The sequence below is a fragment of the Rhinolophus hipposideros genome, assembly GCF_964194185.1.
Source record: "Rhinolophus hipposideros genome assembly, chromosome: 2".
Taxonomy (NCBI): domain Eukaryota; kingdom Metazoa; phylum Chordata; class Mammalia; order Chiroptera; family Rhinolophidae; genus Rhinolophus; species Rhinolophus hipposideros.
Genome location: NC_138048.1, coordinates 105798405 through 105823327, shown reverse-complemented (window position 1 = coordinate 105823327; position 24923 = coordinate 105798405). Strand labels below are relative to the sequence as shown.

Below are 24923 nucleotides of genomic sequence, written 5' to 3'. Positions count from 1 at the left end.
ATGAACTGCCTTTATGTATTTCTTCAGAAGAGGAGAAGGCTAGAGAGTCAGGCAGGTACAGAAAGTGGCAGAAACTTATTTAGAGGGGAAAAAAAACCTCTCAGTAGAGAGAGTGGTGTCAGGAAGGACCTGATAGCCACTAATTTCTCTTTGCTTTCTTGATAAAACAGAAGAATTGAGAATATTCGATGAAAACAACAATCCTTTTAGAGACCCCAAGAGATGGATTCCTTTGTTTCAAACTGCCATTGAAGTAGGCAGATATGACAGAGATTCCAGTGGCATTACTGTGCCTTAATACAGTAGCATTATAGATATATAGAGCAATCTGGTTTGTAATGGAAGTTAGTGTTATTGAGTGAATACGTTTGAGGTCCTTCTTGTGTTTGATTTCCTACTCTCTAAAATATTTGTGATCTATTAATGAAGAACTACTCTGTTTAAATTACTGCAAGTTGTACTTAATTTGAATTAAATCCACCCTAAATTTTAAAAGTGTGATTCTCTGTAAGTCTTAGTTTTTCAGTTGTGCCCTTTGATTACAAGGACTTTACAACTCTGTGGTATCATTTGCCCCTGGTATCCTAACACACCATCAAATTCCATTTTTTTTTAAAGATTTTATTGGGGAAGGGGAACAGGACTTTATTGGGGAACAGTTTGTGTACTTCCAGGACTTTTTTTTTTTTTTCCAAGACAAGTTGTTGTCCTTTCAATCTTAGTTGTGGAGGGTGCTGTTCAGCTTCAAGTTGTCCTTTCAGTCTTAGTTGTGGAGGGCGCAGCTCAGCTCCAGGTCCAGTTGCCTGTTGCTAGTTGCAGGGGGCTCAGCCCACCATCCCTTGCGGGACTCGAGGAGTTGAACTGGGAACCTTGTGATTGAGAGCCCACTGGCCCATGTGGGAATCGAACCGGCAGCCTTCAGAGTTAGGAGCACGGAGCTCCAACCGCCTGAGCCACCGGGCCGGCCCTCAAATTCCATTTTTGTTTTTAGCTTTTAAACATATTTCTTTGAAGTCTAAATTACTATTGTTTAGTTTCCAAGTAAGATTTTGATTTTTCACATTGAATAGGTAAATATATACCCTGTTTCCCCGAAAATAAGACGTACTCGGACAATCAGTGCTAATGCATCTTTTGGAGCAATAATTAATATAAGACCCAGTCTTATATTATATGAGACCCGGTATATATTAATTATATTATATTATATTATATTATATTATATTATTATACCCAGTCTTATATTATAGTAAAATAAGACCGGGTCTTATATTAATTTCTGCTCCAAAAGACGCATTAGAGCTGATTGTCTAGCTAGGTCTTATTTTCAGGGAAACACGGTAGTAACTAAACAAACTTAGTTTTGATTTTTCCAAATCCACTATTCATAAAAGTTTGGTTTCTGTGTAGCTGGAAATATAGTAATTATTTACTAAACAAATGTAAATTTTCCATTTGGTAGATTTTCTTCAAAAGGGTTCCAACCACTGGATGATTTTCTTATGCAAATCACCATGTTTTTATGAATTGCTCCTTCTGTCATCAAGTAGTATATAATCAGGGAAATCATGTTATAGTAGTCTAAATAAAGCATAGAAAACTGCAAATTTCCTATATTACAGTAAAAAAACCTTGTAATCATGAATCAAGTAGATTAATTCTATTCTATGTTTGATCTCAAAAGTATGTGATTTGATCATTAGTAAATAAAAATGTGTACCTCTCCACAGATATGTCTGAGTTTTCTGAGTGTTGCACTTCATTCCAGTCATCCAGACTTAGCAAGCATGGTCATTTCTTCATCTCTGATCAAGGCCAAAAAATTCCAACAAACAGCTAGCCTTATAGAATAAGAGTGGAATGCACTAATTCATAAATTGTTGTCATCGTTGTTATCTACTCTGAACTTTATCTTATGTTACCTGTGAATATAATCTCACCAAAGTATGGTCTCAGGAGACTTAGATTTTATGTAGAGAAAAATACGAAAACCAAACTGAAATCTTTCCAGAAAAATACTGCAAAAGAATGTGTTGTTTCATGTTCTTAATTATCCATGTGTAGTTACATATAATAAAGCACAGGTTTGTTTTAATGTCAATAGCTATCAATCTAAAGCGACATTTCTTCTGTTAGGTTTACTATGTCTTTGGCTGATACAACAGAAACCTATGTAGATGAGTATTTTCCCAGCGTGGCCTTAGAAAACCACAGGACATCAGCAGACTACAAGAGCAACCCAAGCACAGCTGATTTTCCAAGGAACAGTAATGCTTCCAATGGGAGTGTCGATTACAGCAAATCTCAGTGTTCCTGTGGGAGTTTCAATTCTCACTATGATTATTCAGAAGACTTTGTTTCCGAGTGTTCAGCAACAGCTGTTAATAGAAGTTATTTAGAGAAACCTGTGGTGAAAGAAAACAAGGAGGAGAAGAAAAAATACAATGTTCATAAAATCTCCCAACCTAAAGGTAAGAAACAAAATTTCCCACGCAAGACCAAATTTCTGGTTACGGTGACTTTATTATTTAGCACACGAGTATTTGAAAGGGTCCATATTCAGTTCTATTATTTTTCCTTCTCGTAAATGTGTATTATAAGTGAAATTTTCTAGAAGGGGTTAGGAAATAGAGAAATTGAGAATAATTACAAGATAACAGAAAGTTAGGCTTAAAATGTAAAGCCTAGCCGTCTTGCATGGCTTCACCTGCTGGAGCCTACTAGTGAGGTCGGTTCCATTTTTTAGTTAACAGGTGGCCTTGTTACAGAGTACCACAATGCTTGGATCTCATGGGCTTCTTGCCTTTCATCCCAGCTGAGGAATCATGGTTTGGATCATCAATGAAATGTAAATTCCTGTCTCAACACCCCAAGAAGATGGTCTCCAAGTCTGGTGAGGCATATCGGCAAAGATAATCTTCTGAAACAGAGATGGTTCAAAAGGCTGTGGATGTCATTTCCTTGGAGATTTTTAGATGTATTAACACCATCACCTCCTACTGTCCAAACTGGAATTAGCTTTGTGATGGCCTTGATCTCCTCTCTCTCTGCCTCCCGCCCAGACTGTGATGACCTCCTCCCGTTTCAGGCAATCCTGGGTTTCTGAAGACTCCTTATGTTAGAACAGCTGACGCTGTTTTCCACTGTGACCTGCCATGAGTCACCAGTTGGAGAATAATTAAGAGCTTGTGTATGTGGGGCACATCTAACTGTCACTCTCACCCACTATCTCTCACCCCCAGCCACTTGTGGATCATCTAGAATCTTCCGTTTCCAGTCTTCCTAGCTGTAGAGCAGGGATTCTGAATCTAAGACCCATGTCTGTGAAGCCCATGAAATTTATGCATTTTTTGTGTGTCGATTTGCATTTGGGAACTTTTCTAGGGAGACGGACCCCATAGCTTTCACCAAATTCTCAAAGGTTAGAGGCCCCCTTTGTAGAAGCAGGGAGCCCTACACCCACTGGCAAGGCCCATAACAGACAATGAAAAGTCCAGTGCCTTCTCTCCAAGCGGGACTCTGTCAAAGGAAGTCCGTTCGTGGCATTTGGAAGCGGTCATCACAATAGAATATACATCCGGGTTGGGTTCTACACTTACACAATCCCTTAACTGCACTTGAACCCTGAAAACCAAACGTTTTCTATATCTTTGCCACCACAACTGATTTGGCAACAAAAATCTGACTTGAGCTGACATGACACTGATCTTTATTTATTTCCCTTAGTTTGAACAGTCATATCTATTTTGCTACAAAAATATTCTTTGATTCAAGTGTGCTGTCCCCAACCCTAATGGGATGGGAATACTGTGGAAAATACCATATATGCTCCATAAAAAATAAACCCCAAATTCAGAAACAGTGTGGCCCCAAGGGTTTATGATACAGGACCATGGAGCTCTCTGTATACATTTTATGTTGAGTCTAGGCTTTTGTGGGACTGTGTGAGAAGGCAGTTAGCATTTATAAAACGATTTCGACAAGAAATGAACTGCATTGTGAGTTCTAAGCACCTTATAATTTAACTTTTTAAAACTGAGTGCTCATTTATTTGTTCCACAGATTTGGGTTTTTTATGCAAGATCATGTTCATCAATTAGGAGCAATCTAAATTAATTCAGCCATTTCACAGTGCACTAGATTTCTAAAGGATGCTCTGTTTGTATGAACACTGAAATTATTTTAAACCAATCTTGGGTGCATCTTCCACTCAAATTTTATGTCCCTGAGGATCCTTGCACCAGTGTATCAAGAACTTAAAACAGTAGTTGTAACATCAAACTTTGTCACAGGATGATAAAGTATTTTCTTGGGCTTACCCTTTTATTCTTTTGTTCCCTCACAGTTCATGTTTTGCAAACATTTCCCAAAGAAATTTAAGTAGCAAGTACTTAGTATAATTCGAATTCAAAGCAAACAGGCTTAATATTTTAGCCAGCATAGCCCTTCTCAAATGAATGTTCAATGTCTGTTCAGCTTTCTCGTCTACTGAAAGCAGATCTCTGACCTCAGGGGCTGGGAACACTGGATCAGAAATTACCAATACACATCCAGGATTCACTAAAGAATAATAACATCAGAGATCATTTTCCGTTCCCATCTTAGAAAAGCAAATTTATGGCAGAAAACTATTTCATAGAGAAAAAGTATGAGGAGGAAATGAGGACTTCAATTAGATAGGATTTTTGCTTTATCAAGTATTAGAGATTAAATCAATGTAAACATCAAGCAATTTATTTCTACAATTTGATTGTCAAATATTGGTCATTTCCCTCTTTTGTAGAAAAATGTACTTTCAGAATTCTTTCAATCATATATCCTTCTTTGATGTGTTTTATCAACACAATGCCAAAACATGTGATAGTCATTCAAAAAATTGGTATACCAGAAGAGAAGATGGTTTACTGCCTTCAATTGCTGGGACAACCTTTTGCCCTGCTGCCTTTAGTTGGTGGAGGTGGAAGAGGTGGAAGACCTAAATTAGTGTTGAGATACCCTCTCCAACAGACAGGCGTGGGAACTGTGGAGAACAGGAAGGGAAAAGGCCCTTTCTTTGACCTTCTTCTTACCCTGGTCCTCCGAGGAAGTGGGTCTTTATCTATTAAGGTGAAATACAGTGTAAACCTGGAAGAGAGAGAGAGAGAGAGGAAAGAGGAGAGAGGAGAGAGAGAGGAGAGAGGAGAGAGAGAGAGAGGAGACAGGAGAGAGAAAGGAGAGAGAGGAGAGAGAGAGAGGAGAGAGAGAGAGAGGAGAAAGAGAGGAGAGAGAGAGAGGAGAGAGAGAGAGGAGAGAGAGAGAGGAGAGAGAGAGGAGAGATAACGAACCTGGTGGAGGGCAGAGCCAGCAGGAACAAGTGAGAACATGGAGCAGGAGCCGAACCAGACTGAGGGCGTGAAGGGTGCAGGAATGGAACAGGACAGTGAAACCAAAGAGGAAGCCGACCAGGACAGGGGACTTGATGAGTCCTGGGAGGATGAGGAAGGAAACCACATGGGCAGAGAAGTGCGCTAGGAGGACAGGAATGCTTTCAAAATGAGGGATCGGGGAGGGCAACCCTGGGAGAAGGGACCTAGGAAGGAGGGAGCTGGGGCCTGTGAAATGTGAGCGCAGTGAGCACGCTGCATTCTAAGCCATGAGAAGCGTGCCTTTTTAGTTAACTATGGACTTACGTGTACATGTTTTTGGTGAATTAACTTAATTTGAGGAAGTGTTTTAGCTCTGTGGTTTAAAAATTAAGAGTGGTTTAATCATTCAGCTAAATTTGCCTTAATTGTGTGAAATGGGATAGAAATTGTAAGTTTTATCATTCTTATTATGTGTAGGTTAGGATAATGAAGTATAAAACCATTAGAGATTAAACCCTATTTCAGTTTTCTATAAGCTTCATAGTTATACAAGTATGCATGATGTATATAGTAGGAATTTGTTCTCTACCACTCAAATGCCAAGTGGTATATATACTTTTCTGAAGCAAACTGGCTCTCCTCTCCCACCGACCCACTAAACTAGACAAGAAATTCCATCTCAGGTGTGTTTGAGGGATGGAGGACAAATGGAGACAAGAACATGTGAGGAAGGGTTTCTGGTCCTTCCTTTCCATCACTTACGTGTTCCTTGTCCAAGCCCACGTGATGTTTAGAAGGCTAATGCCTCCTCTTTTCAAAGCACCCACGCCCTCTGGGCACATGCCTTCCTGGGACCTTGGCCAGTGCTCCTGTGGCCGTGAGGTTCAGTCTCCAGGCCCCAACCATGCTGACTCTGCCCACCCTCCCATCACTGGAACACACACGAGACAAAGACACAAGCCTCCACTGGCCACGTGACCCACCACCCGTCATCCTTCTGGTCTCAGGGAACTCCCTCTCCTCTCCAGGGGTCACACCACCGAAGAGCTAGTAGACATTACAAATTAGAGGTCAAGTTCAGTCATGCTAGGCAAGGCATAGCACGTGACAGCCACCACCCACTCATTTTAATACAGCCTGATCCACATCACCTGTGTTTAGGGCTACTCTAGCCAGTGCCCAAGCTGTTCAAGTGGGCTTGACACAACCACTGGCACCTCTTCACTGGCCTTCTAGTAGGTGTCACAGAGTCTGGCCTGTTCTGCTTTCCAATTTTCAATGTGCACAAAAGCCAATACCAAAATACTCCAACATTCAAACATAGCCCCTACTGAATTGTTACGGCGGGAAGTTAAATAAATACCATTGGAAGCACAGTTGCAAAGGCGGCGTCAATTATTGGTGTGATTCTGTGATGACACTCAAATCCATGTGGTCGGTCATAGCCAAGAGTCCCGTGCTTTGTCCCCAGAAAGCACCCTGTTTCTTCCGTCCCAGGCAGAATCGCCTTTCCCATTCCAAATATATTAAGCCGTGTCCCAGAGAATGTGTCCACACTTTGCCAGTAGCTTAAGATTAGGACCCCAGTGATGCTGGGCATGACGTTCCTTTCTCTCTCCAGGGTGAGGACTACATAGTTTAGATTCTAGAATCCAGATTCAGTCTCTCTTTCTCAGAATACAGACATTCTACTATGTACACATGCACACACAGATGTGCACATATACGTACATACATATCACACAAATGCACGTAGACATAAGGCCGTAGTGTAGGCACACAGACCTGGGTTCTGTCTCACCACTTACTAGCTCTGTGCCCACTGACCAGTGACATTACTAAGCATCAGTTTGTTCATCTTTAAAATGGGATAATAAAACAGTGATGTTATACATACATTTGACATACTCAATTTCAATTACACAATCTTGCTGTAATATTGTTTAGATACTTTTTATTTAAAATGCCCTGCTCATAAGCCCCCTAACTATATTCAGTGTCCAGCAAAAGTAATGCAGGAAAAATTGTCTGTGTTGGATTTACTGAGAAATGGAATATCTAGATATATACTCCAAGTATTTGAATGTCTTTTTAAAAAGGTATTTTTGAATATATGAGCTCTTCATATATACCGTTGGGCTCTAATGTTACACTCTACCCCATAATAACATAATTGTTAGAAGGATTAAATCAGATAATCCATCTAAAGTATTTAGTTCAATGTCTGCTATATGGTAATAAATGCCATTATCATGATTTTCAATTTAGCTTTTATAAAAGAAATTAGTACAGCTTTCGAAGTCAAAGAAGACCTGGTTTTCAATCCACTATGTCACTTTGTGGTTATGTAACCATGGACAAACAACTTGAAGTGTCTTAACTATAAAATAGACTACCACTGACCATAAAGAATTAGGTTAAATGACATATCTATATATGAGCCTGTATATAAAGTACCTGGCTTAAGCATACATATTCATTAAATGTTAGTTCTTTTCCCTTTTAGTTTTCGTTCAGTATGTAGATGTGTGTAGGGGGGTGTTATACATACATTGATATTTGCATGTCTGTCTATCTATCTATCTATCTATCTATCTATCTATCTATCTATCTATATATATATATACTAGTAAACTGGATTATCTGCTTACACAGGCCAGAAGGAAATCTCAGTTGGAAAAAAGCAGAACTGGAACGCACCATTTTTAAATCCTAAAATCAATATGATTCCCCAAAGAAGAGATGCTGTGACTCATCGCATCCTCTCAGCAAGGCTTAATAAGATTAAAGAACTAAAAAATGAATTAGCTGATATACATCGTAAATGGGAAGCCACAGTCATAGAAAACCAACTTTTGAAACAACTTCAGATTAGACACTTGAAAGCTATAGGAAAATATGAGAATTCACAAAATAATGTACCTCAGATTGTGGTTAAACATCAGAGTGAAGTAAAAACTTTAAGGAAGCTACTTAGGAAATCCAAGGAAGAGGAAAGAACTGTATCTAGGAAACTTAGAGAAACGGACAGCAAATTAATGAAGACTAAGGACGCCTTGCAGGCACTGCAGAAACTTTCTGAAGACAAAAATCTTGCAGAGAGGGAAGAACTTACTCAAAGATTGGCTACTCTTACAACAAAAATGGAGGCAAATGACAAAACAATACAGGTCTGTATTTCAGAGGCTTACAAATGTTAAGGTCTCAAAAATTAAGACGGAGAGGGTGCACGTCCCTCCTGTGCCTGTGTGATGAAGCCCCGCAGGCCACCCTGACGCAGTTGTCCCCTGGGGGGCACGGAGCGGGGAGGTGGAGGCTTGAAGGAAAGACAGAAACAGCGCAGCACTGGAAAGGTTCCTTCAGTTGCAGGGCGCAGGTACTCATTCTATGGATAGGCTCTGTATCTGAAGGTGATCCTTCTCTAAGACCAGCTACTGGTGTTAGGGGAGACATTTCCCCATGTTGGGTTGGGCTGGGTTGGGTTGGGTTGGGTTGGGTTGTGTTGTGTTGTGTTGTGTTGTGTTGTGTTGGGTTGGGTTGAGTTGGGTTGGGTTGGGTTGGGTTGGGTTGAGCTGGCTTAGATTGGGTGAAATCTGTCTTAGAAACTAACCCTCTACTTCAAACTGTTTACTGAAAGGCTACTTCCCTAAAAACCTAATGGCGCATCTCTTCAGTCCCTCCCCTTGTATTCTCCTTCACCAGTTTGTCCAGTCACTACCACATAGACATTTCTGGTATTTTAGAAATAGTGATTTCCCCCAGATAACACTCCTGGGAGCAGAGAGCGGGGCAGGAGCTAAAATAATTGAAGACATAAGTGGACTGATTTTCCTCAATGGTGCACGGTTGTCCAAAGCTTGGGGATTCTATTCTAAGGTATGATTTGGGAGAACATCTTGATTATATTCAGAATTCCGTTTATTTTCTGACATTTAGTTTTTGGTCTCTATAGACATAAACATATGAATGGAATTAATTTGCTATTTAATTCCTTAATACATGATGGCGAAAGGAGTATTTTCTATAATCGTGAAATAAGAAAATATCAAGTTCATTTCATCCACTTTTTTATGTTATTTCTTCTTTGGTAAAATCCTCTTCTATTTGCAAAGAGAAATTTCTCACATAAAATGGATATGTGAGCTACAGAAAATAATCAGGAATCTTGTTTGCACTGGTGTGAGCAGCACACCAAGTTTCCATTATTTGAGCCTTTAGGTAGTTAGCATATATTTGTCATGCAAAAGGAAATACATTTTTATCTCATCTACATATTTTTACGTCTACATGTTTAAGTAGTTCATGTTTCTATATAAGGAAAACCAAAAAGAATTCAAGAACTAATTGACTATTTTCTTATCAGAAGCACTTGGTTCCATGGGAAATTCCGTTTGATTGTAGGGCAATTTGGTTAAGGGCAAAATGTTGGTGTGCCAAAACATGTAGGTACTTTTTTAACATTAATATTTTATAGGGAGTGGGATTTTTAGTGATTATTTTATCCTTTTTGCTTACCATACTTCCCACTTTTCTTTAATGAGAAATTATTAATGTTATAATGGGGAAACCACATTTTATGAAGAAAAAAAAGAAAAAAGAAAGAAACGGGCTTTAGCCAAGCCTCTGTCAAAGTCCAAATCAAACAGTTCTCCAATGAACTAGTTCTCATTCTGGAGAGAAGGCGATTATGCAACAAACAGCAAGTCCTCTGTGTAGAGGGTGGTCCTGCTAAATCAGCCCTCACACTAGCTTATAACTCGTCTGTGTGGGTGCAGCTCTGCGAGTCCCTATTATAACTTCCAGTCTCAGTTACCAGAATCGCAGTCCACAGTGGTCTGCACTGGTGCTGGACAGCCCTTTAGAAAGAGAGGTGTGAGAGATTTTTAAAGAATGCAGCAGGTTATCATCAAGTACCGCCATTTCGTTCACCATCATTTCCTTACAATGATGATGACAAAAACAACATCGATTCCCAGCTGGGGCCCCATGTCTGCCTGGGTTTTCTCCAGGGACTCCGGTTTCCCCACACATTCCAAAGCTGTGCACATTAAATGAATGAGTGTGTCTGCCTTGTCCCAGTGAGAGGGTATGGGTGTGTGTGAGTGGCCCTGCGATGGAAGGGCGTCCTGTCCCCTGAGCTGCCGGGAGAGGCGCCGGCCACCCACCACCCTGAACTGGCATAAGCAGGTTGGGAAAGAATTCTCTTACTTATTTTTTTATCTTTCTTCAATGTATGTATAAGTAACATGTATTTCAATGTTTAATATTGGAAGTGTTTTGGATCTTTATTTAGAAGTTTGGTGATGTTTTTATGACCAGAAATATGCCATAGGAACTTAACTCTAATTTATAGTTTATATCAATTAGCCTGGGGTACATTGGCTTTATTATATGTCACAGTTTCCGAGAACCTAGGCAAGACATTAAGTGAGGACTTACTGTACACTCTGCCAAGTTAGCAGAATACTTCATTTCAACAGAACTGCTTAGGTTTAAAGTATGACATTGATGCTATTTATTAATTCTCAGGATCTGTTCAAAAAAGATTTTTTATAGCAAATTCTAAACTGTGAAAATCATTAGGTTCAAACGTATATTTATTCTCTCGAATTTGAGTCTGGGATGTTTTTTGGCTTTTTGTGTGTGTGTAGTATATTATATTTAGTTCTAATATGTCCCCTATGCAGACCATCCACTAAAATTGTATTAAACATTTGTACTTTTGTAATTAGTTCCATTACAACTGAAGTGTTTAATAAAACTACACTGGTTACAGACTAGTTGAAATATATACTGATTTCAGAGCTTGGAGAAACAACTGAGGATGAACAAGAAAGCCTTCCATCGGCAGCTGGCCATCGAGAGCCAGAAGACGTTAGCAGCTCAAACAGCTAAGAACACCCTCCAAATGGAAGTGAAACACCTTCACCAAAAACTTAAGGTACTTCTTTTAAAGCAAAATATAACAAAATTTGTGAAATTCTGCTTCCCAAAATATCAGAGCTACTTATGCCTATTATATCTTTTCATTATTTAACTTGAGGAATATGTTTCTCGTTACCTTTTTTCCCTACAATCATATGAACAGATTGAGTATCTGAAATTACTATTAATAAAATACGTTAACAGCCTGGTGAATGTGTACCGTAATTAGAAAAATTAAAGCTCTATTCTATTTATTAGTAGGACTTCTTGTTATTTTTATTTCATCACATGAAGTAATATTACTGTTACTGTTTAATATTACTGTTAAAATATTAACATTTTAATGGAACCCAAAATAACTTTTTAAACTTAAAAATTAACTTATAACATTAAAATATTTAGAGCAATCTTAGTGTCCCATAAATTTATTTTAAAGTCTCACTTGCAAATATTCTTGTCAAACTGTCCTTTAAAGTGTGCTTTAGGGGAGCGTTTGAGAGCTGCTCTCTGGCATATACCGTCAATTTGGCTCAACTAAACTTATAAAAATTCAGAAATAAATAAAAATAAGTGTGCTTTAAAAATGAAAATTAAAGATATTTTTTCAGACTTCTGCTATCTTTCTGCCTTCAAGATTTCTAAAATGTCCAACAAGTTGGAAAAGCTAGATAAATAAGATACTTAAGAAATATAGCTCTGCAAAGCCTCAACTAGTAAATCTAAGCTTGATTCTTTAAGACATGAACTTTATTACTGTAGGTGGGGAATTCAGATTTCCCAGGAGCCTTGAGAGCACTCAGGAGCAAGGGAAGCATGTTAGGGAGAACATACAAATTCTCCCTTCGTAAAGTGGGGAAAGAGTTGTTTCTTTCTCATCTGGAGTCTCAGGAAACTACAGAGAGAAGAATATGGCAGAAAATGGACATGACTGTAGCAACCAGCTTAGCAACTGAACAGAAGAGGCTTCGAGACCCACTGGTCGAGGCAAACACACACACACATCTGGAGATGCTATCAGGGAATTTTGAAATCAATGTTGTGCTTTCATATGCAGCCATAGGCATATGAATAGTTTGCAGTCATTAAAAAGCAATTTTGACAGGAGAAATGCTTAATACTTAATGAAATACTTACAGAAAAGAAAGATACATAATTCTATATATACAGTAAGATCCAAATTTATTTTTTAAAAGAAGCGTAGATACACCTTCACATGATGGATTTCTGTAGCTCTGTAAGAAGGAATGAGAAATCTATAGAGTAAAAGGGAATAATGTGCAGGATATTTTGATAAATGAAAAAAAGGAAGGCAGAGGAAAGTGTGTGGTATGCTACTATTTAAGAAAAGGGGGCAATACAAATATATCCACATATTTGCTTAGAGTTTTAAAAGAAAAACAAAAGTAGGATCACAATGGAAGTAGGAGGAGAATAGAGTAGAAGGGACAGTTACAGAACCTAGAGTTCTTGAATATCTTTTTGGTAGATTTAACTTTGGAACTATGTAAATGTCTTTGCACAGTTATGAAGCACAATGAAATGTAAAAAGAAATAGAAAAGCATTCCCTAAAAATAGGAAGTAAAATGAAAAATATGAGCCCACTGTGTGCATTCCAGTTGTGACATAATGTCACAGAGACACCATTCCAAGCGACTTAAAACACATTAATTTTACTGCAGATGCCTAGAGAAATGCATTCTTGGTGGTAGTGTTGTTATGTTATTTGGAGCCTGTTGTGTGTATCTTCCGGGATATGGCACATGATGAATGATGTTGGTGTCATCGAGAACGGGGATTTGGGGAACGAAAGAAAGAAAATACGGAAGAAAGAAAAGGTCAAATAAAAATCCAGTAGTCCTGATTGTGAATTAAAGTGCAAATATGAGTTTATGATATATGTTATCTTTAAAAATACATACACATTTCTTAATGTGACCAACTCAGTAGCAATACGTACCCCTTGTACCCAGATTATGGTCTTCAAATTCCATACCCCACTAAAAAGAACCAAGGCGCCTTACAAAAATTCTAGGTCTGGAGCATGAAATGTACTGCATGAGCTGGGACATACTGTCATCCAAAAGCAAGGAAACTATGAAGAACTATTAGTGTGATACCAAGGAGACTCAGGAGCCATTTAGAATAGATTATTACTGGTCCAAGATGGGGCATTCTGAGCATCAGTAACCTAACTGCATGGATTGAAACTTATCAAATACATATAAATCCAAAAGTTCATAATGATACTTTAAAAAAAAAATCTCAGTGATTAGTCACCTTTAGAAGATACCAGGGAACCAGCGCACACTATTTCAGAAACTGGTAATAGAGGGAAAAAAACAATTATTTTTACCTTTCCTATACTCAGAGTAATCAAATAGTTGTGAGGCGGGAACAGCCTCCTTATAAAAGCGGTTCATGTGGGTGGTGAACATACAATGTGGTATGTAGATGATGTATTACAGAATTGTACACCTGAAAGCTTGTAACTTGACTAACAATTGTCACCCCAATAAACTTTAATTTAAAAAAATAAAAGCATTTCAATTAATAATGAAGAAGGAACGATAGCATTAGAATATCACTATTTTGGAACTCCTAATGAATGAATGGATCGAAGCAATGATCATCAATGGCTGCGAGCATCACAAAAGAGAAACCATCAGCTATGTACTTCCTGACTTATGTACACACCACCACCTGTGGAGTCCTCTTGCCCCCAAAACTGTACCTACATCTGCCTCAATATGTAGACCTAACTACCAACTTAAAAGAAACACAGGAGGCAGGGGAACCTGATAAACAACATCTTAGGGATCCAATCAGCAACATCAGATTGTGGGGAACTCTACAACACAAACAACCCAGTTTCCACAACAAATAAATAGCAAAGAGAAACAAATCAAAGTTGAGGATGGAAACTTATAGATTAAAAGAAGCTATGAGAAAAATTCAACTAAAAAACAACCTAATTCAAAAATTGTGAAAGGACCTAAATATACATTTTTCCAAAGAAAATATATGAACAGCCAATGAGCACATGAAAAGATGCTCAACTGATCATTCGAGAAATACAAATCAAAACTGCAGTGAGATACCAGCTCAGACCTATTAGAATGGCTACTATATATTTAAAAAAAAAGTGTTGGCAAGGATGTGGAGAAATTGTAGCCCTTACAAACTGTTGGTGAGAATGTAAAGTGGTATAGCCACTATGGAAAACAGTATGGCAGTTCCTCGAAAAATTAAAAATGCATGTGATCCAGCAATCCCACTTCTAGGCATATACCCAAAAGAACTGAAAACAGGGTCGCAAAGATATTTGTGCACCCATGTTCATAGCAGCATTATTCACAATAGCCAAAAAGTGGAAGCAACCCAAGTGTCCACAACAAATGGATAAGTGAAATGTGGTACACACACACACACACACACATACACACACACACTCACACAAACACACACACAGTGGAATTTTAGTCTTAAAAAGGAAGGAGATTCTGACACATGCTACAACATGGATGAACCTGGAGGACATTATGAAATAAGCCAGTCACAGAAGAACAAATACTGTATGACTCCACTTAAATGAAGTAACTAGAGTGGTCAAATTCATCAAAATACAAAGTGGAATGGAGGTTACCAGGGAACAGTGGGAGAGAGAGAAGAGGAGTTGTTTAATGGCACAGAGTTTCAGTTTTCCAAGATGAAAAGAGTTACGGGGATGGATGGTGGTGATGGTGGCACAATAATGTCAGTCTTTAATACCACTTAATTGTACACTTAAAAATAATTAAAATAGTGAATTTTATGTTACATGCATTTTACCACAATAAAAAAAAAACACACCAATGGATTGTACACTTTGAAAGGGTGAATTGTATGGTACATGAATTATATCAATAAAGCTGTAAACAAAGTTTTAAAAGACAAAGAGACATTAATCTCAGTGTTCTGGACCTTGTTTGAATCTTGATTCAAACTTTTTAAAAACCCTTATAGGACATTTGGAAAAATGTGAAACAAACTGGATGTTTGACGATATTAAGGAATTATTATTGATTTTTTTTGGTAAGCGTGATGTTGCTATTGTGGTTAGGTTTTAAAAGGGGTGCCCTTGTCTGTTACAGATGCACACTGAAGTATTTACAGATTAAACGATATGATGTCTAGGATTTGCCTCAAAACAATCCACAGCTAGGGAGTGAACTCAGAGAGGCTGGGCGTGTGGAGGGAAACCAACGGGCATGAACTGTTCATTAGCAAAGCTGGTTCATTGGTTCTGTACCATTCTCTCTACTTTTGTATATTTCTGGTATTTTTTATAAAATTTTTCAAAGAGAAAAATTATGTTCTGTGCTTTAAGAAGGAGTTGAAATGAGATCAAGAAGATGGGCTAAATGCACGCTTTTCATCCCTTCCTGCCAAAAGTCATGGAAATGACAGAAAACATACATTTAAAGTAACAACCCATATCCCCAGGAAGGATACCACGATTGTGCCAGAACTGCCCAAGAATTTCTGGAAGATGAAAAGCAGGGTTTTTTCATTTTTTGTTTTTGTTTTTGTTTGGATTGATAGAGAAACGAGACAGAGATAATCACAACACAGAAAAAAGTGCTGAACAGGTAATAGGAACAGGGAGAAACCATGCTCAGAATCAAGGCAGGTGACCAGCAGAGCTTGGGGCAGCCATCCTTGGGTTTGATGGAAGCAATGTCCTCAGACCCAACAGAGCGTTAGTCATTTAGGGAACTGTGAAAACTCCACTGCCCCGCCACACCCAAACCTATGAAATAGCGTCTCAGGGGTGGCCCAGGCATCGGCCCATCTACTGTAGTCACGAGAGGTAGTTGCCTGAAACTACATTCACCCATAGGTAAATAAGGTTTCTGACTTGGGCTAAGAAAGACATTGTTCCCTCTGGCCTCAACTGTTAGCGATGACAGACTGCATCGAACTTTCTTCCCTTGGAAAGCCCCCATGGAAGTCATCAGGAAAAGACTCCTAGAGAAAATTGACATACAATAGCGGAGAGAATTAGGGCAAGTTATCAGCAGACGGTAGAACGCTGGGTACATTTACTGCAGACGGACAGAGGGTACAGGCATTCTATGGATGCGCCAGAGCAGAGGCCACAGCAGGAGGTGCTTGGAGAGGCCTTTGTCCTGCAGTAGGCAGGTCTGGAGGACCGGAGGCGCTTGAGCCCTAGGGACCCGCCCCTCAACTTCACCTGCCCGCCCTCCTCAATGGGCTCGCACAGCATCTGGCAACCCAGCATTGGCCACCAGGCTAAAAGTCTGTGGTTCCTCCCCTGGAAAGTGAAAGAAGTGCTTGAGAAGAAATAGGGCAACTGGTGTAAATGCCAGTATCCCAGGGTAAAGCCCTTTAAATAAACTCTGGAATTTGGGAGCCACTCCGTCAAATGACTCCCCTCAAAGTGAAGCCTGACAATCATCAAGTCCCTCTGATTTCCCCTAGCCAGCCTGCCTTCCCATTCAAGAATGAAGCCCCCCAAGGAAATGAGCTCCCACACAACACAGCAGATAATTAATCCAGCTTTTCCTTCTTCGTTATGTCCAGGCAACCAGATCTACGAAGAAAGCACAAGAATAATAAGAGGAACGGCTGACCCCAGGGGTTTCGTTTACTATCCCAGGACAGAAGACATTCATCCATAAAATAAGAATGTTATGAAAATGGAAAAAAATCAGAAAACAAGTGAAAATTAAATGATGATTGCCAGCATACAAAATTCAACAGTTACAACATAAAGAAAATCTAGGGATATTGAGGAAATCTCCCAAAAACAAAGAGCCAAAAGACAGATGAAAAATATACAGAAGAAATGCTCGTATTTCATTTTTCCAGCTATGCTTAGACTTCATGTGCGGGTTTTTGTTAAACCAGGCTGTCTAAATCACATTTGGGAGGGATAGCTATTTTAATAAGTATTGTAATTAGAAAGTTGAATTCTTATCAAATGAATTTCAAGGACTGACCTGAAAGAAAAAAAAAGGAAAAAAACGTGGAAGATAAATCAGACACACTGGGAGTGTGTTATACAGAGTAACTGAAAACAACCCATTTTCATTTCCCACCATTCAGTCCGCAAAGCGATAGTTGCTTCCTGCGTTCAGGAAATCCTCCTGCCTTCCACCAGTCCTGTTCCATCTGGAAAGATGAGATCGCCTTTTATGCTTCGTGGTCATCCCTCGTACTGACCCAAGCGGAAGAGGAATAGAAACATTAAGGATGTTTCAGAATCTTGACTGTTCTAGTTACTGTGGCTGCAAAGCATATAACTCTGCAGTTTAGTGACCTCAGAATGACATCAGTGATGCTGTTCATGAACCTACAGTTTGGGCGGGGCTTGTTCATCAGGGATGGTTCGTCTCTGCTGCCCCAGGCTGGGATAATCTCTAGTGTCATTCATATGTCTGCAGTTGGTGCCAACTGACAGCGGAGATCTTAGCTGGGGTATTGGCCAGAGGTGTCCTACACACAGCACAGTCTTCATGTGGTGTGGGCTTCCTCACACCATGCCATGGGGCCGAGTTCCAAGGAGAAGAGAGACAGAGGAGAGACTCCATCACACAGCATCACTCCCGCCTCCATGTGTCAAGACAGCACGAGGGGAAGAGCATAGACGTCATAGATGTCACCTCCGGACGGGAGTCACAAGGTTCTGGAAGAGCGTAGGGAACCAGAAATACTGCTGTAGCAATTTGAGGAAATCACCACGTGTCACATAAACACTGTCATTAACACTTGAGCTTGGGAGGGTATGGTCCCAAAGATCCCAATATCTCTGTACCATGAAACTCATTTTAAAGTCATCCAACCCCACGTCTCGGCCCTGCTCCATTTCTAGAGTGTAGATGGATGTCAGCCTTCCGCAGCTCCCAGCTGACATCCAGGCGGCCAGCCTGCCAAAGAAGCGGTGTCTATCAGACGTTGTTCCCTATCTACCCTTTTGGACGCCATCCACACTGACCTCAATATGGGTCCACACCAAACTCAACCCCCCTTTAACTCTGGCCTGATACCCTCAGAGCTTGTAAGTCGTCTTTCCTACATTCCACAAACATTCCATGAGCATTCCCACATGTGGGTTTTCTTTCTTATTGTTCCTCTTGATTATTGATTGAACTTAACCACACCAGAATCCTAGGTTGTGCTCTGAACCTGTTGTCTTCCACTGTGGGCGCAGCTCTGTGGTGGGTTCCCAGACTTACACCTCCGTTCCCAGCATGAAGAACTGTCCTTCCTGGTCTTTCCTCTTGAGCCTGGCCATCCCTGCACCAGCCACCTTAGTCAGCACTTGTGGGTCTGCCTCCTTCCTGCTCTCGGCTGCTGAAGTACACACTGACTGAGGAGCCAGACCAAATCAGAAGATGTAGCTGAATTTTCCAGATAACCAAAACTTGGCCCTCTAAAACATCAGAACCTTGTCTCTCCCCCACCATTCACCCCTGCCCCCACCTCCACCCCTACCTGAGGCCCCTTCCTTCTGGGCCTTCCTCTCTTATCAGACAGTGGGAGACGCCCTTAATTCATATGCCCATCTCTCTTTGACTATGGTTTTGACTAAATCTCAGTGGTCTTGAGTCTCACAGACTTGCCTCTTGATGTACATGTAAGAAGGGGTGTTTGGTATTTAATTAAATCTTTCTTTTCCCCCTCATCAAGCCACCAGGATTTCAAATCTTTTGTGTTGCCAAGACTTCAGAAAGTTGCTCATGAGACTGAAAGCTGAACAATGATGTCTTTGTCCGTAGACTCTCCCCACCCTGCACGGCTGTCTAAATGCTACCCTGCCTGGTAGAATGTTCTGTGCGGATGGAAACATCTGTGTTTACTGTCCAGCACTGTGGTCACCAGTCACATGTAAAATGGGTAGTGTGACTGAGGACTGAATTTTTCATTTTACTTTAATTAGTTTAAATCACAACATGGCTAGTGGCCAGTATATTGTACCATGCAAAAGTATGATGAAGTTCATGGCACAGGCCCCGGGGAGAGAAAAAAGTAAAAGAAGCTGGCTTGGAACCTTTTCAAAAATATCGTCCCCATCACAATAACATTCTGTTAAAATGTACTTTTTGATGTCAGGAATCATATGTAATGATATGCTCTACTTCTGTTTCTACTAGAATTATAAATTTTATTCAAAGAGTGCTGAACTCACTTAAATCGCTTTTTAGAAGAAATCAAGGTGGTTAAAAGCAAATATTTATAGAAAAATCGGTATTGTGGTTCTCTTTAGGAGAAGGATCGAGAGCTTGAAATTAAAAACATCTATGCTAATCGGATACTTAGAAATTTACATGACAAAGAAGATTATCCCAAAGGTATGTTTTTGTTATTTTTGCTCAAAATCTATTAAGCATCTAGTCAGATTTTCCTAACTTATATCACCAAAATAATGGATATTCTAAAAAATCATTTTCTCAGGAGTTGGAACACATTTTGTGATTCTAAGGAGAATAATAAAACTGTGCTATGGCTGAAGCAGCCAGAAAAAAAATAGAAATTCTTTCCCATCTTTCCATCTTCTGCTCAGTCCTGTACGTTCTTTCTTCTGGAGGAATGAGAGAATGGTTCAGGTTGAAGCAAATGTCTGCCAAATACTGAACTTCCTAAGAATTTGTACTAGTCAGTGCGTGGATTTTAAATCCACTTCATTTAGGTAGAGTTTACCTCACTACAATGCGCCCATTTCAAGTGTGCAAGCCAATGGGTTTTGACGAAGGCTCACAGCCAGGTACCCACCCACCCACCCAATGACCTGTTCCATCTCCTCGGAAGCTCCCTCGTGCCCCCTTGGCAGTCAGTAGTCTCCATCCCTGGCCTGAGGCAATCACCAAGTCCCTTCTGTCCCAGCAGCTTAGTCTGCCTGTGCTAGAATTTCCTTTCAGTGGAATCCTAAGTGGCTCTTCTTTTGCATCGGGCTTCTTGTGTCCAGCACGATGTTTTTGCGATTCACCCACATCGCTGTCAATAGTTTGTACCTTTCTATTGCCGAGTAGCGTTTCTTCCTCCAAAACAGGATGTATGGATTTTCCGCCCCACAAGATCTCCCAGCAAAACATTCTGCTCAGAACAGGGACAATAGGAACACTCACCCTTATTTAGTAGAAGTAACGATGTGTTTACTTTTAAACACAACCATCTCACGTCCTTGCCTTCCTTTGTTTGTCTCTGGTTTGTTATCCAGAATAACAGCCAGCAGAGATGATGACATGATGAAATCAACTATGGGGTCACTTAAATGGGATAGTACTTCAGGGAAGGGGTCCTCTGGATTTCACAGCCATGCCCCCAGCCCGGGCCACCTAACCGTCAGTGAGCAGGGGCTCCCACAGGCGATGACGGCGGCGCCTGCTGTCACACAGGGGCTCCCACAGGTGATGACAGTGGCGCTAGCTGTCACACAGGGGCTCCCACACAGGTGAGGGGGGTGCTTGCTGTCACACAGGGGCTCCCACAGGCGATGACAGTGGCACTAGCTGTCACACAGGGGCTCCCACAGGCGATAACCTTGGTGGCCCCAAAATAAGACAAAACACGTGAAATGGGGAGGGGGGCTGAAAGTGACAAATGTTATACACAGATTGAAAATTTTTAGAAAATACCTACTGTACTTTGTTTTACTACATTGTAGACCAAATCAACATTGCTTCCAAATGTATGTTTCTTATATAAAATGTGTCTGTTCTGTAGTTTCTTCAACAAAATCAGTACAAGCAGACAGGAAAAGTGTTTTATTTACGACTATGAGACACCAGGAAACCCAAAAACCAGAAGACGGTCCATGTTTGACAACTAAGGTACAGCAAACTTGAAACCTTGCCATATCTAATTAAACATATCTTTACAGAAATAAACTAGGCTATAAACAGTCACTTGTTCTATACAAAAAGTGTATTCATTGAATAGAACACAATTTAAAATAATCTGTACCCCCCAAAAAATGTGTTTTGCCGCTTTTCTAAATTATAGGGTAAAAAGACAAAAGGAAACACTGGTCATAAAGAAAAATCAACTGACATCGTCCATGCGATTCCTCACTATGTCAGTAACCCACCAAACCAAGAGGATTCCAAGAGAAAATATGAAAGTAACTTTAACAACTTTTATAATTCTTTATTCTTACTTGATTTTTGTAAGTTGCGAATTACTATACGCGTGTATAAAAGTATACGTAATGTCCCATTAGGGAGACCACCTCAGGGATGATGTAGATGCCTGATCACTGCACTGGACACCTGAAGCTGAACAATAATGAATGCCAACTATAATTTTATATATATGTACATATATGTATGTATATACTTACAGGAAGTGGAGTACAGCATTAGGAATAGAGACAGTGGAAATGTAATGGCTGTGTGCGATGTCAGAGGGATAGTGGATGGGGGGAGGGGGGTTCACACAGTATGAGGGATACAAATGATAAACGTCTAAGTATTACTTTGTCTTGTGCACCTGAAACTAATTTTTAAAAAAGTATACATAAAACACATATACAGTTTAAAGAATGATTATACAACCAACACGTGTAGCCCCTCCCCTGCTTAGGAAACAGGACATCAGTGTCCCCTAGAACACGTTATGGGCCCTTCGTAAGCACATTCCCTCCCTGCCCACCAGAAACATCCACAATCTTCAATTTCCCGCCAGTCATTCCCTTGCTTTCCCCACAACTCCTATCCTTGTATGTACCCTTACACGTGTGCAGTTCTGAAAACCTGAGGAGCAAACCCAAACCCACTGAGTAAGGGGCAGCATTGCCACCAGTGAAAACTAACTGCAGATGACCAGGCAGAGAAAAGCTGAGAGGCCCCAGCTTCAGCTCCCCAGAATGGAAAGGGGCCCGGTCAGGCCGGGGTCCTGCACCATCCTTGGCGTACAGAAGCCATCCGCCCAGCACCTGACTGGGGAACTCTGTGAGTCCAAGTCCAGGAAAGGGTTTCTGGGGGAGTGAGCTGCTCAGCGATCCTGTTCTGAGATCACCTGAGCTCACCTCCAGCTCTCAGAATGCTTCTGTGGGGTGAAGCATACAACACATCCGACCCAAGTAGCATTGGTGACAAGGAGGGCAAACCTTCACCAGGATGGGCCCAGGGCCCAGTCACTTGGCATTCGGTGCCAGGATCTCGGTACTGCCAGCCCTAATCCTTAAGGCTCTTCGCCTCTGGTCTGGTGGCTCTCTGCCTCTGGTGCACAGCTGTCATACTGGTAGCTCCTTCACCACTTCCCTGCAGGTTCCTGCCACACCCCAACCCCTCAGTCTTCTGGGCCTTCTGTTTCCTAAACCATGTCCTCTTCTTTCTTGGTAAATGCTATCATGTCTACCAGCTTCTTAAGAATGGGTCCGTGTAAGGTAAATTTGTGTACCTTTCATCTCGAAACTATCATTAGTCTACCCTTCTATGTAATAATTGGCTAGAAAGAAATTATAGGTTGGAGACCATTTTCCTTCATAATTTTTAAGACATTGCCTCATTGTCTTCATGTTCAATTATTGCTAAATAATTGTATGGATGGAACCTCATACGGCTGCTAGGAAAGAACAGTCACTTAAGAATATTTTCCCTGTCAGGGCATTTCATCTACCTCATTCTTTACTACAACTGTCCAGAATTCCACAGGCTACACACACCATCATTTATTTACCTATGACCCCTCTGGCAGACATTTGGAATGTTCGCTGTTACTAAACCATGCTGCAGTAATCATCCTCGTACTACATATCTTTGTGGGGCTTGGTCCTAGAGGTGTGGAGTTGAGTCTAAGAGCGTGTTTGCCTACAATTTTGACAGATAGTGCCAAACTGCTATCCAAATAAAGCTATACCAATTTACACACCCACCAATGTGGAACAAAAGTTCCAATTTCCCCATATTCTCTCCAGCTTTGGAAATCACTTGCCAATTGGATGGACAAAAAATATTCTAATTGTTTTGACTGGCTCTACATCCAGTTAGTGGTGTTTGAACATCTATTAATAATGTGTTACCAAATTTTAGTTTTTTTATGAATGTCATTTTTCTTTTGGTTTCTTAAGTCTCATTTATTTGGTATGTTCTAGTAGAATATAACATTTTATGCTTGTTAATAGCACCTTTTCTATATGGCAGTGTTGCTTGCATTTATTTTCTTACCTTGTTTGTCTTTTTAATGTGCTTGTCAGGCAGAGAAAAGCTGAGAGGCCCCAGCTTTGTGTGTGTGTGTGTGTTCAGTAAGTAAGTATAGTAAACATGCATGCCATCCTGAAATAAAAGTCCATTTTAAAGATCGCTAAACTGAGTATTTTTCTAATATAGATTTATCAAAGGAAGAGGATAAATCTTTGGAAGTACAGCCACCTCTGGAGAATACTGGAAGACAAGGAGACAAAAAAGAAGATCAAGAAAAGAAAAACACTTTAGCAAAAGAAGAACAGGAAGTACCACCAAAAAGAATTCAAGTCATTCATCCTGAAAGGGAAGGCCACCAGGAACATGATATAGTAAGAGAACAGTTTAAAAGAAGCCTACAAATAAATGACATGGATGAGATACCTAATAAAAATGCTGCTCCAAATACCAAAATACTCCCCAAACAAAGAAAGCATTATTCATTCACAGAAGCTATTGAAAATTTGCATAATGGTCTTCCTGCTTCCGGGGGACCAGCCAATCACAGTACTTCCAAAAGCAATCACCTGCCAGGCAAACATCGCAGGGACAGGGAAGACCTGAAGCCAGAGCACACTGTTAGCAGGTACGAGCCCTCTTTCGGTAAGCCTTCCCGAACAAAGGCAAAGGATAGCACTTTCAGAGACAAGAAAAGCAGTCTAATGGAAGAGCTCTTTGGATCAGGTTGTGTCTTTAAAGGTGACCAAACAAGTACTGCGATCATTAAAGGGTCTGAAGAGACTTTGAAAAGTAAGAGGCTGCATCATCTATCTCCTAATCAGGCCTCCTCCATCCATGCTTTTGGAGATTCTAAAGTAACTGTGGTAAATTCTATTACGTCATCTTCACCTACAGAAGAAAAAACCAAAATAATTATTTGAATAAAATCAATATTCTAATACATTCTGGTTTGATATTCTGGTTCTTTTGCTCCTTTAATCTCATAATTTTAATTTGTGTGTGTGTGTGTGTGTTCAGTACTTAAATTGACTGGATAATTAAGGCTTTGTTTTATTGCTAATCTAATTCTTAAAATCCATTGTATATTAGACAATGACATTTCAAATACAAAATTATATATTTTTCATACAACTGAAACATGTCCATTATTTTTGGAAAAGCGATTTATTATATGCCTTTAATCTTCTGTGCTACTCTGTAGCTCGTTAGTCTATGCTTGTCAACCCAAGATATACAAATCTCATACATATAAGAATTTTATCAGCAATCAAATTGTGTTCTAACTTAAAAACATGGAGGCAGCTTGGAAAGGGTGATCAGAAGACAATTTGAAAAAATAAATGACAAAAAACTGATTATGAAGCTTGGTTTTATGAAAATTATTTTTGTGTTCTCTTATTCAGCTAAACTGGGCATCTAATATCCTGCCTTTGTGGGTGACACCTCGTGTACACCTAAGATTCAATATTTTTTAATTTGTATTTGTTGCATACATGTACCTTGACC

At 40.1% G+C, this 24923-nt stretch overlaps 2 protein-coding genes across 3 annotated transcripts in view; one reads left to right on the top strand and one right to left on the bottom strand.

Moving 5' to 3' along the window:
• The window catches only part of LCA5L (lebercilin LCA5 like), a 30166-nt gene extending 5684 nt beyond the window's left edge, over positions 1-24482 (top strand). Inside the window, exons 3-10 of the mRNA XM_081024584.1 lie at positions 2137-2471; positions 2747-2893; positions 8001-8515; positions 11149-11286; positions 19541-19625; positions 20998-21104; positions 21277-21394; positions 23604-24482. Of these exons, the coding sequence (XP_080880710.1) occupies positions 2137-2471; positions 2747-2893; positions 8001-8515; positions 11149-11286; positions 19541-19625; positions 20998-21104; positions 21277-21394; positions 23604-24337 (2179 nt within the window). The 3' untranslated portion in view covers positions 24338-24482. The remainder of the gene's footprint in view (positions 1-2136; positions 2472-2746; positions 2894-8000; positions 8516-11148; positions 11287-19540; positions 19626-20997; positions 21105-21276; positions 21395-23603) is intronic.
• LOC308510741 (guided entry of tail-anchored proteins factor 1) overlaps positions 2273-24923 on the bottom strand; it is a 39838-nt gene continuing 17187 nt past the window's right edge. Inside the window, exon 5 of one of the 2 annotated variants that reach the window (XM_081080521.1) lies at positions 2273-2405. In XM_081080521.1, coding sequence (XP_080936647.1) covers positions 2392-2405 — 14 coding nt within the window. In that variant the 3' untranslated portion in view covers positions 2273-2391. Of the gene's footprint in view, positions 2406-21023; positions 24306-24923 lie in introns of those variants that run through there. The other variant, XR_013995406.1, reaches the window with a different exon arrangement.